Source organism: Mus pahari, chromosome 14 (assembly GCF_900095145.1).
Source record: "Mus pahari chromosome 14, PAHARI_EIJ_v1.1, whole genome shotgun sequence".
Lineage (NCBI taxonomy): Eukaryota > Metazoa > Chordata > Mammalia > Rodentia > Muridae > Mus > Mus pahari.
The window spans coordinates 47,209,721-47,223,260 of record NC_034603.1 but is presented as its reverse complement, the minus strand read 5'-3'; the positions used below and the strand labels follow the sequence as shown (position 1 = coordinate 47,223,260).

At 37.4% G+C, this 13,540-nt stretch overlaps 1 protein-coding gene across 1 annotated transcript in view; it reads right to left on the bottom strand.

The window, feature by feature from the left end:
* Window positions 1-13,540, bottom strand: part of Nf1 (neurofibromin 1) — a 248,403-nt gene that overhangs the window by 107,898 nt on the left and 126,965 nt on the right. Inside the window, exons 31-34 of the mRNA XM_021212697.2 lie at window positions 9,539-9,601; window positions 3,975-4,133; window positions 2,984-3,081; window positions 1,223-1,369 (exon numbers count right to left, since the gene is read on the bottom strand). Coding sequence (XP_021068356.1) covers window positions 1,223-1,369; window positions 2,984-3,081; window positions 3,975-4,133; window positions 9,539-9,601 — 467 coding nt within the window. The remainder of the gene's footprint in view (window positions 1-1,222; window positions 1,370-2,983; window positions 3,082-3,974; window positions 4,134-9,538; window positions 9,602-13,540) is intronic.

Genomic DNA, 13,540 nt, shown 5'->3' with positions numbered 1-13,540 from the left:
AAAAAAAAAAAAAAAAAAAGAATGGCCCCATAGGCTTGTATGTCTGAATACTTAGTGTGTGTTCTCCCCGTACCCCTCTTCCTTCCTCTCCCTCTCAACAAATGTTATAAAGACCTGTGGTTATATCAAAACTACAGGATGTTCAAGCTAGTTGGCAGACATGAAACTGTCAAATCATTGTCTATATTTTCATGTTTGAAATATGTATCATTTTTAAAGTAGCACATTTAAAAATTTCAACAAACTGTGCAAATCATGAAAAAAGAAGAGAATGTTCATTTTTAAAAGTTCCAGGTTATTAGCCAGGTGGTGATGGTGCACACCTTTAATCCCAGCACTTGGGAGGCAGTCACAGGTAGATCTTTGTGAGTTTGAGGCCAGCCTGGTCTACAGGGCAGCCAAGGCTACACAGAGAAACCTTGTCTCAAAACAAAACAAAATAACAGAAAAACAAAAACAAAACAAAGCTAAGCAAAGCCCCAGGCTACCTGGGTGTTGCCAGGATCAAGTACTTTCCTTCTTCTACTTCAGTGGCACATGTCAGCCATGTCCATGCCTACATCAATCCATGAACAGTTAGTTCATAAAGGATTAAGAAGTTTACTTTTAAACTTCCATCTCCTTGTTTTTTAGCCACAGTGGTATGGCACCCAAGGGATCTCCTCAGACACAGAAATTGGAGCCCTTTACAATTCTATATAAACTTAAAAGGAAATAACTCTGAAAAAGGACAGCAGGTAATTTATGTCACTAGAGGCTTTTACTAAAAAGCTAGTGAAATAATTTCCAAATAATTTGAGTTCTTGCATCCATTCTCATTCTCTCTAGTTTGCCTTACCTCTAGACATGGTCTCACCATGTAGCCCTGGCAGGCATACAACTCATGTAGACCAGTCTGACTTCAGATTCACAGAGATCTACCAGCCTCTGCGTTCCATGCAGTGGGATTAAACAGCATGGCACTGTGCCTGACTGACTGGGCACTTTCTATATGCAGCTTGATTTGCATACACTTAATAAATAGTAACACAGGTTCAACAGCTGGTGCTACTTATCATATAACATGAGTTAATTTTTGCCACATGCATGTGAATCTGCACTTCTCTTTCCAAATCATAATACTGCAAAAATGTGCAAATAGAAGATCAATATTTAGGATGAATAATTTTATTAATTCAACTTAAACTAAGTGTTTAATTTCCCCAAGACTGGGAAAATATACCTGTTGCTGGAAAGATACTGGCCAATTTTCTCCTGATTGTTCCAAAGCAGCCGATGTAAAGCAAGCACATTGCCATCGCTGATGAAGGAAAGACTATGGTTTACTGCATCACTTGTGGGACAATCTGATGCTATATCTAGGAAAAACCTGCAAAAATACAAAGCCATTAAAATTAACCCCAGGTCTACTTATGCATTACATTTATCTAGAGTCTAGTAATATAGTAGCTGTGACTGCAAAGGTGGAGGGCTAATGCCCTCAACGTAAACAAGAAGCACAAGGAGAAACTTGTCTTTCCAGTTCTGATATTAGTTTCCACTTCGACTGCAGAGCAGGCTTCTGAAGTTAGAGAACAATAAATTCAGATGGATAAAATCTGTAGAATAAGCTAGTATCTATCTTACAGATTAAAGACATGGAGGCCTAGTTAAGACCTCTCTTAAAGTTACACCAGCTGCCTGTCAGAGCCAGGAGTGGAACTTTGGTAATCTTAACCATCTGTGAGTAGTCACAATAGTTATTTTCTACCTGAAGACACCAAAGGCCAGGAAGCACTATAATGGCAACAAACTGGAAGGGCAGCTGCAGAAGGCTGTCTGACATGAGTAACAACTGCTAGGCTTCTGAAGTGATTCTGCCAGCTCAAGCCTGAAAACGTGGCTCTGGCAGACTTTGTCCTTCTCCCCAACTTCCTCTACTTTGCTAAACACTGTTAGATTACATTCCTAAAGGTAGCCACTAAAGTCTATTCCCTTATTTGGCCACTTCCTCCTCTTGAGGCTGACTCCTATCTATGTATTGGAAGTCCAGCAGTCAAAAGCCCTGCTCTGGCCATTAGAATCAAACACCTCATCCTAACACTTGGTGTCCCCTTTTTACCTTTATAAACTGCCATTTGCCTATGGGCTATGTTTGTTTCCTCTCTATCCAGAGGCAGTCCTTTGTCATCATCCCAGGCCCCAACCCCTGTTCTCCTGGACAAATATCCCTTCTCTCTCTCCCTTGTTCCCTTCTTCCTCTTTCATCCTCTATCTCCTGTCTTTGTCTCTCATGCCCTGCTCTCTGTCCCTCTGTGAGAAATAAATCTCCCATGTGCTGAGCACTTGGCCTTGGGTTGTCATGTGCAGATTCCAGTCCCTTCGGTTTCTCGTGCTGACAAGTGACTTCTAAAGATCAGCACCTTTACAAAGCACTTTCTCAGGAATCATCTCTCCTGTTTTCATCTCACTTTTTTTTGAAAACAGTAACCCTGGCAAAAACAGTACTACCCCAAGGTCACAAATAAATCAATAATTTAGAGAATTAAAATGAAGAATCAGTTATGAAAATCCAGTCCTAAAGCCTCTACAATTATCTGTTTCTTCACACTCAAAATCTCATATTTTTGTACGTTTTGGTATATAGAGTATTGTTTTAAATTCAGGGACAATTCTAAACTGAAGAAACAAAAGTATTATTAATATAAAATCATCCTAATATACTATCTGTATCACATGGTTATAGTTTTTGATACAAGGAATCTTCTTGGATGCATTCTGCAGCACTGCCTAAGTTAGAAAACACCAACAGTTCTTTACAGTTTTCAAATAAGGTAACTACCATGAGCATAGAGATTTTTTTTTCAACATCTCTTAAAATTAAACAAAACAAAAATGTGGTCTTAATCTAGAAAGGATTGGGGGGAAGGGAATCACATACAGAAATTTAATGTAGACCAGTAAAATGGAGTCACGGTGGCCACTGAAGATTCTGGCTGCTTACCTTCGTGCCAAGTCAAAGTTGCTTTTCACAAAATCATTAAAAGGCCTCATATGCTCTTCTTTTGTGAACAGTACATGATTGGCAATGCTCTGAAGTACCTAAACAATCAACCAAGATTATGAGTAGTCACATTATTTGCTATATGAAACCTATAAATTAATATAGTCATTAAAACATACATTTTCCATTGATATGTCTACTGGCAGTTCACATCAATTATTCCTTATTATAAAAAATATCCTAAATATTGCTTTAACTTTTTTCAAGTATTATACATGTTATATGTACATAAAGTATCTATTGCATGTGTATTGTGTGATATGTGCATATATGTACACGTTTCCAAGTGTGAGTTGGTACATGTGTGCAAGCATATGGAGGCCAGAGTTTATTTCCCCCCATCATTGCCCATCTTCTATATTACAGCATCTCTCATATGATAGGAGTATTTGGACTCAGTCTAGCTAGCCAGCTTGTTCCAGGGATCCTGTCTCTGCCTCCAGGGTGCTGGGATTATAGGCTGAATGTCACGCACCCCTGGGTGCTGGGGGATCTGAGCTACAGTCCTCATGCTTGCATGGTAGGCACTTTTCACACGGCTCATGTTCACAGTTTCAAATGCTGTTATAATGATAATAATAATAATAATAATAAAGACTAAAGAAACCCTACAATCTACATCTTTATTTCCACCTCAAATTTTTTCAAAGCAGTTACACAGAAAACCCTCACTGACAGACAGATACTTATTTGCTTGTATACCTTCCGCTCATAGTGACCACCATGTATATGTACATTATGTATATGTACATGTATATATATATGTGTGTGTGTGTGTGTGTGTGTGTGTGTGTAAAACTCCTCTGTAATACAAATTAAAACAAAAGGCACATAACTGAAGCAAAATGAAGACAAAGTACTTTGAATATGAAACACTGAAAAATTAGCTAGAAGAAAAATTAAACATTGCAAGAGTATCAAAATAATTCACCTTTGACATTAACTTCAAGCCCCTTTCGATTCTAGGTGGTGGCTTTTTATCTAAAATCCCTGCTTCATATGGCGAGACAATGGCAGGATTGATGAATCTGAGAAACATGGCACTTCCTACGGCGCCGATGCTGTTCTGAGGGAAGCGCTGGCTAACCACCTGAGAAGGAGGAGTTGAGAGTTGAGCAGACAGTTTGTGTTGAAATATAAGAAGTGGAAACAAAGGCTTCAAGGTCAAAGTCTGCACAAAATTCCAATTATCAATCTTTTGAATGATCTGTTTTTAACTTTTTTCCTTGTCCCAAAACACCAGAAAATAAGATTTACCCTTAACTGTAATCATGTGTAATTTTTTTTAAAGACACAACTAAAAGAGAAGAAAAATCTCCTCAAAGAAGAAACCTGAAAGAAGATTTTACTTCATAATCACAGACAACAAAAGTAGACTTAATTTCACACTTCTTAATCAACAGACATAAAAAGTACAGTTGACTTTTATAAGGCCCTGAGAGCTGAGTTTCTAACAGCACACCTCCTACACACTCTATTCCTAACAGAAATAGCTAACACTTTGCATACCCGTTAAAATTGACATTTCAGTGCAACTTACCATACACATCTCTGCTTAGATTTCTACTGAGTGAAAAAACTTACTTACAAGCCATGTTCCTGCCAGCCACTTTTCTTCATAAGCATGCTTCCTAATATAAGGACCTACCTATTATTTAAATCACAGGAGAAACAGGAACTCTTGGGAACCTAAAAGAAAAAAGGATCCCAACAGAAGACAGATCCCCCACGCTCCATGTACCTTAATTTATTCTTCTGCCAAGCAAGTAATAAAATAAATTAAAACCAAAAACAAACAAAAAAATCTTTCAGAGCCCAGGAAATAGCTGCCCTCCTTGAAAAGTAACAGGAAGCCAGTGTAAACGGACCAATTCTCTCTATAACAAAACTGTTCTGCATAGGATGCAAAGGAACAGGCACACCAGACAGGGGGCAATGGCAGAGAACTGGCTGCCCTCCTACCTCTTCCTAATACTTCCCATTTTAAGCTAACACTTGGAAACTGAATTATCCTAGAATTTAATTTTTGTATAGATCATATACATATTTCTTTTTTTAAAAGAAGACATGCAATAGTCAAAAGCTATTCTCGTTTGCTGTGGCTAGCTGTGACAGTGGAGCCAGAGCACTCACAATAATGGGAACACAGGACACCCTGCATCTCAAAGGCTCTTGGAGAGGAAAAATGAGAAAATGGGGCTTATGTGCAGAAGTACTTATCATTTTATCTTTCTTTACTGGGTGTCAATACTTGTCTTTAATTCACAGAATCAACTGCAGATTAACTCTTGAATATTTCACTTTATTCTGACCCACTTTGTGCTTTGTGGGATCTATATTTATTTATTTATTATGCATATGGGCATTTTGCCTGCATGTAAGTCTGTACACCACTTACAAGCCTGACACCCTTAGGGGCCAAAAAGGGTGTCAGATCTCCTGGAACTACTATAACAGATGGTTGCTGGGAACTGAACCTGGTCCTCTGGGAGAAAAGCCAGTTTTCTTAACCACTGTGCCATCTCTCCAGCCCTAGGGGCTGTATCATAAATGTGTCCTTACCCACGGCCTAAAATCGCAAAATAATTTTCTATTGTTTCTGATAAAAAAAATTAGAAAAAGATTTCGGAAACTGATTACTTGGGGTAGTCATAGGAACTAGCTCAGAGAGGCTTGTGAGCTCTAGTTTCCCTTTTATGTAGACTGTGACGCTCACTCAGGGAGCTTCTCTGGGCTACAGTTCTTTGGTGTGCTTACAGTACCCAGGGAGAACGTTAGGAAATCCTGAGAAATTGGATTTCTTTTTTTTAGCTAAATAGAATTTTTGCATATAGAAATAAGAGGAAAATTCAAGTTTACTTTTCTAGGATAGTTTTGAAACTTTTGAGGTACTAGAATCTCGGATCTGATAAAAAGAAAGCAAATATCAGATTTATCATATAATTTCAAAATGTGCAAAGACCAACGTTGACATGGAGTTCTTTTAGAATTTCCAAATTTAGAATTTCTAAACTGAGACAAAAATATCAGTAAGTTAACAAGACCATGAAGTGTTTTGGGAGCAAATTATGAAGAAGGAAGACTAAAACTCCCTTTAAGGAGGTCATGCTCCCAATCCATCAAATACTTTCCTTTTAATCACGGTGGGGCTGTTGTTGTTGTTTGCTTTATATGAATGCACTGTAGCTGTCTTCAGAAGAGGGCATCAGATCCCATTATGGATGTTTGTGAGCCACCATGTAGTTGCTGGGAATTGAACACAGGATCTCTGGAAGAGCAGTCAGTGTTCCTAACCACTGAGCCATCTCTCCAACCCCTTTTAGCAGGTTGTTTTTAAAATAATAATATCAATTTAACCCACTAAAATCATGAAATAGTTTTAATAGGCCCAACCAACATCCTAGTTTGCCCTTAAGGAATGAATTGGCTTATTAAACTTCTATGAAAGTGTCTTTATAAGTATTAGCAATGGCTGCACACAGCCTTTATAATGTATGTTTGAAAGTAGTTGTTTCAGAGGCTGGGTGTGGTAGTTCTCACAAGTAATCCCTGCAACGGGGGGGGGGGGGGGGACACGAAGGTAAGAGCACTGGCCTGGTAAGAGCTCAGGCCAGCCTGCTATGAAGGGTTGTTGGGTGCTCACAGCACTTAAGACCTGTTTCAAAAATACAAAACCCAAAACAGGTAGCTATTTGCTGGTTGTCTCGAGAAAAAAAGATCTTATAAAAGCAAAACTTACATTGTCTCCTGGTTTTTATTTGAAAATACTCAGCTTGTGATCATAAGAAAGTCTGAGTTATCTTCTAAGAATAGTATTATAAAATTAGTATGAAAGTACTATAATTTTTAACCATTTCCAATTCTCTAAAAAATAGTATCAAAACTCCATGTCTCAGAAAAAGTTTCACAGGGCTGGAGAAATGGCTCAGTGGTTAAGAGCACTGATTGCTCTTCCAGAGGTCCTGAGTTCAATTCCCAGCAACCACATGGTGGCTCACAACGATCTGTAATGGGGTCTGATGTCCTCTTCTAGTGTGCCTGAAGAGAGCAGTGGTGAAGTATTCATATGCATAAAATACATAATAAGTAAATCTTTAAAAAAAAAAGAAAGAAAGAAAAAGTTTCACATATTACAAATATGTATCTCCTTGACAATGATATCTATATTTTTGGAACTAAAACCTAACATTTAAAATTAATAAGAAAGAGATACTGTATAAAAAGTTTCATGAGTCAATTTATAAAAGGACTATTCTTTCTTTCACTACTATTTAACATCAATTTGGAATTTTATCCAACACCACATATTTAAGTTTTTTGTTTGTTTTGTTTTGTTTTGCTTTGTTTTTGGCATTTTGAGACAGGATTTCTCTGTGCGACCCTGGCTATCCTGAAACTTTCTTTGTAGACCAGGCTGTCTCCCACTCAAGAGATCCACCTGCCTTTGCCTTCTGAGTGCTGGAATTAAACGCACGTGCCACCATGAGTGGCATGTTGTTCTTTATTTCCCACTGTATAAAAATCTAATTTGGATCTAAATGATATTCTACATGTAATGTCAATGATCAGCTAACCCTTGCCCCTAACACACACACATACACACACTTCCCTAGGTAAAGTTGAACTACAAAACTCAGATAATAAATTACGTATCAGCAGAGGATCACTAGCTATGCACGGTGAAATCCTGAAAGTCTTGAGTTAGGCAGGCAACTTCTCCAGTAATCTAAGTATACACGATGTTGAGTACAATAAACTGAATCAGCTGTTCAATGTCAACATAGCTAAATACCCAAACTGGAAACTTTCTATCTTTCACTTATTATTACAAAGGAGGTCAGCTTGCTCTCAAAGGAGAAAAAATTAGATTCCGTTAAACAACTTTAAAAAAATGACATTCTAAATGTCTAATGATTAGTCTGTCTTCATACTATAGAATCTGTTCTGAAGTACCGCCAATTAGACCCCCTTAGCTTCCTTCCTAAGGACTGTCACACGGGCTGAGAAATACATTCCAAAATTTCATACATATATGAAATATCTACTAAAAATTCCAAGGAATAATTTTATATAAAACCATAATAAATAATGTTAGGAAAGCTATAATACATGCTCTAGAGAAACACAGAAAGCCTGACTTTAATTATGTTATGCTACACGATGACATTAGTGTAACAGTAAACAAGAATGTTAGAAACAGCAAATTAATTTCCACAGTGATGATGTATAATGTTAAACCCACAATGCTGAGAATTAGAAGGCGGAAGCATTAGAGGAAAATGTTTTAAGCAGGAGAGCCATCCAATCCAATCCATTTGTTCAGAGATGATCAATTTCACATAATACACTCAAAAAGAAAATTCTGAATGGATATAATAAAAGTACAAGGCTCTAAAGTTTAATTTAGTTCTGAATTTTAAATACGATTATAAATGTAAAGCTTTATTATATGTAAAGTAGAAAATGAAAGATGAAACCAGGCAAATATGACTTTAAATTATTCCTTTTTAATAAAACTCCCTACATTGTGAAAGTTTTTTTTTTTTGGTTTTTCTTTTTCTTTTTTTTTTTTTACATCATTCTCTATAGTCAATTGGATTAAGTGAACAAAGACAGGACTAAACTGGATAATGGTAAGTCATATCCACAGTGATGTTATTTTAAAAATGAATGCAAGTTATACTGTGAACAAATGATAGTTGTAGGAAGAAAATAATTATGGCAATCATAACTTTCTTCCTTTCACAAGACGGCAAAGTCAGAAGCAGGTAATACAGTCAAGTCATGTTTGCACAGTAGGCTCCTGTGTGAGCATGGCCTCACTGAGCTTTCTTTTCACTGGAGAAATGTAATGTGTATTTTCTCTGAGGTAAAAGGAACAACAGCATTAAAATTTCTACAATCTAAGCAAAATGTCTAAATCAGGGGTGGCTGATACTATCAAGGTAAAAATATAAGGAGTAAACATTAAAGTTTAGCAACTTTGACATTAGAGTTAGGAAATGATCCTTAGTTTTGGTAGCTCTAGCATGTGCATCCTGAGTTTAATGTCTGTTGGGGCAGGAGAAGGTCACATTTCTACCCACAATGTATTTAATAAGAAATGCTTTTGTTTCTAGAAAAAGAAACCACTCGCATGACCTGCAAACGAGAAGCAAGAATGAAGACAGTCAGCATCCCCTAAGGCCTTGAAATTAAGTTTCTTTCGCATTCACTTATAATTTTAAAAATAACAATAAAATTAGATCAAGGATATTCAATGTAATAAATGTACAAAAAATACCTTTGGGGTAAATCAAACCAAAGGAACACAGAGAATGTTTCAATGTAACTTAATTCCAGGGTTAATCGAAATGAGAGCTATTTTGTGCCAGAATTAGTAGAATGATTTCACAGTGAAGGTCAAATAGCTGGAGTGAAGATGTTCTTAACAAACAGCAAAGATTTGGGGTTTGCTTCGAAAGAAACAGCTAATAAAAAGTTCTCCAAACTTACTGATTTTTTGTTTTCCTTTCTTTCTTTTACTGTAGCTTTATTCAGTAGGGAGTGGCAAGTTGCCTACAGAACAGAGATGAGCACAAACAGGTCACAGCACCGGCTACACACAGCAACAAAAACAACGTCGGCTTGTACACAAACTTCACGGTAAAATGGAACACAAATGGAACCAACAGAAAGGCAGAAATCAACTCAATTTTGAGGGATGAAGTTTAATCCTGGAGTTTAATTTTTATTACACTTTTAAGCCAAGCATAAAATAAACAGCAAGAAATGGTGAGACCCAATCATGTCTACTATTTCTGGCTATAAGTCATGGAAAAGCTGTCCTCAAGCAATCTCAGGAATATTTATACTTGAGTCAATTCCTAGCTTTTGATAAATTTTACTTAAAATATTTATTATGAAGTAGACCACACACTGAAAACATTGTGTCTACGTAATTTTTTCTGATATATAAAATACTTCTCTGTGTATCCTTCAATTGACTTAAGAGTTATTTTTCAAACACCTAGCAGTTAATTATGTTATTAAATAAAAATTAAATGGCTAGATATGCAGAAAACAAACTTTAGAGACTCTGAATCTAAAATCCATCTTTTAAAAGGAGTGCCGTTATAATCTCACATCTTCACTGATCCCTTCCAGAGTGATCCCTAAAATGGTGCTACTCAGTTTATTGAAAGCCGCTGTATTTGGAAAAAGAATGTTAGCATCAACTAGGAAAAAAAAGTTTATTAATACCAAAGTTAAGAAATTGAAGACAATATTGTAGATTTAAATTTAAATCTGATTAAAAATGTCATTCATTATAGATAGCGATATCCAGACCGCCCTCTCCGTCCTCTCCCATGCAAAAGCCCAAACCATCCATGCGAACACACACAGGTGTCAGTCTCACCACTGTTCCATCTCTAGAATAAAGACTTCTTCAAAGTTAAAACTTCTGAATAGATTATACCAACTAATTTTTTTAATATTTTAAAAACTTAGAATAAGAGCTAGTTATGGTGGTAAATGCCTGTAATCCTAGCCTTTGGGAGGTGAATGGAAGAAAATCAAGAGTTCAAGGTAAACCTGGGCAAAAAAGACACTTTCTCAAAACAACTTAACCATAATACAAATTTTTTGATACAGATTTCTAAGGTATTGAAACCCTTCACTTTTAAATCCACCCATCCATTCATCCATCTACCTATCATCTACCTACCATCCCACCCATTACCCATCATTCCATCTAGCAGCTCTTGTATACCGAGATGCCAGCACATTCTAGGCCTAGGAAGCAGAGATTAAAGTTCATTTCAGTGTGCTTTGCTTCAGGCTTTAAGGCAGTTTACAAAAATATAACCATGTAAATATCCAGATTTTTTTTTCAATTATGGTATGGGACTACCATTGAGCTTAAACACACATGTATAACCTCACGTGAAGTGGGAAAGACAATGCTTACTTAAGATCACAGTAGCTATTTCCCATCTTTCTCACCAGAACTGAACATTCACTCTAGAAATTATTTTCACTTTGTTCCAAATTTGACAGAAAAAAAAGAAATAGTATATGAGAAAAGTTTAATTATAAATTTGTCATACAGAAAATATCTAATAAAAAATAAAGAGGGTTAGAAGAGACAAAACATAAATTTGGCATACTTATTATAACTATTATTGTATTGTGTTATTCTTACATAGCATTAACCATCTTTTCTAAGAAGGCAAATATATAGTGCTGATTACAATATACAAAAAAGCCTGAAGAACCAAATCTGAACTCAAGTAAAAAATCAGCTAGCAATATACTCACGTAGCTTCAAAAGTTTCCCCAGTAAATCCTCAAAGGAGCTATGTTTACTAAGAAAAATAAAAAATGGGTTCCCATCCTTCCCAGCAGAGCATAAAAGTACAAGGGCACCATGATGTCACTGCCAAAGCTACAAGGGCAAGCAAAGCCCAAAGAGGAACAAAAGAAGGGAAGGAAGGAGGGAAGGAGGGAGGGGGGAAGGAGAGAAGGAGAGAGGGAAGGAGGAAGGGAGGGAGGGAGGAAGCAAGCAAGCAAACTGAGTTAAGAACAGAGACCAGAGACTCAATGAAAAACATATTAGGTCTGAAGGTTTTTTATTTCTATCTTTGTCTTTGGTCATTGTAACATTTGCTCATTAAAAAACAAAATCTTCCACCCAATAGCTGACTGTGAGCATCCACTTCTGTTTGCCAGGCATTGGCATAGCCTCACAANANACAGCTATATCAGGGTCCCTTCAGCAGAATCTTGCTGGCATGTGCATTAGTATCTGGGTTTGGTGGCTGATGATGAGATGGATCCCCGGATGGGGGTAGTCTCTGGATAGTCCATCCTTTCATCTTAGCTCTAAATTTTGTCTCTGTACCTATATCCTTTCACGGGTATTTTGTGCCTTATTCTAAGGAGGTGTGAAGTATCCACACAATGGTCTTCCTTCTTGGTTTTCTTGTGTTTTGCAAAACATATCTTGGGTATTCTAGGTTTCTGGGCTAATATCCACTCATCAGTGAGTGCATATCAAGTGACTTCTTTTGTGATTGGGTTACCTAAGGATGATATCCTCCAGATACATCCATTTGGTCAAGAATTTCATAAATTCATTGTTTTTAATAGCTGAGTAGTACTCCATTGTGTAAATGTACCACATTTTCTGTATCCATTCCTCTATTGAGGGACATCTGGGCTGCTTGTGGACGTTGTACATCGTGGTGCGCACTAGGCTCCGCACCACGATGTACAACGTCCACAAGCAGTAGTCCATCCTTTCATCTTAGCTCTAAATTTTGTCTCTGTACCTATATCCTTTCACGGGTATTTTGTGCCTTATTCTAAGGAGGTGTGAAGTATCCACACAATGGTCTTCCTTCTTGGTTTTCTTGTGTTTTGCAAAACATATCTTGGGTATTCTAGGTTTCTGGGCTAATATCCACTCATCAGTGAGTGCATATCAAGTGACTTCTTTTGTGATTGGGTTACCTAAGGATGATATCCTCCAGATACATCCATTTGGTCAAGAATTTCATAAATTCATTGTTTTTAATAGCTGAGTAGTACTCCATTGTGTAAATGTACCACATTTTCTGTATCCATTCCTCTATTGAGGGACATCTGGGCTGCTTGTGGACGTTGTACATCGTGGTGCGGAGCCTAGTGCGCACCACGATGTACAACGTCCACAAGCAGAGCCACCTATCGGATTTAGGATTGGTAAAAATCCTTTCCCAATCTGTTGGTGGCCTTTTTGTCTTGTTGACAGTGTCTTTTGCCTTACAGAAGCTTTGCAATTTTATGAGGTCCCATTTGTCAATTCTTGATTTTACAGCACAAGGTATTGCTGTTCTGTTTACAAATTTTTTCCCTGTGCCCCTATCTTCGAGGCTTTTCCCCACTTTCTCCTCTATCAATTTCAGTGTCTCTGGTTTTATGTGGAGGTCTTTGATCCACTTAGACTTGAGCTTTGTACAAGGAGATAAGAATAGATCAGTTCTCATTTTTCTACCTGATAACTGCAAGTTATGCCAGCACCGTTTGTTGAAAATGCTGTCTTTTTTCCACTGGATGGTTTTAGCTCCCTTGTCAAAAATCAAGTGACCATACGTGGTGTGTGGATTCATTTCTGGATCTTCCATTGATCTACATGTCTGTCGCTGTACCAGTACCATGCAGTTTTTATCACAACTGCTTGTGGACGTTGTACATCGTGGTGCGCACTAGGCTCCGCACCATCGTGGTGCGCACTAGGCTCCGCACCACGATGTACAACGTCCACAAGCAGAGAATGGTTTTTGCTATCCTAGGTTTTTTATTATTCCAGATAAATTTGCAAATTGCCCTTTCTAACTCTGTGAAGAATTGGGTTGGAATTTTTATGGGGATTGTATTGAATCTGTAGATTGCTTTTGGCAGGATGACCATTTTGACTATGTTAATCCTGCCAATCCATGAGCATGGGAGATCTTTCCATCTTCTGAGATCTTC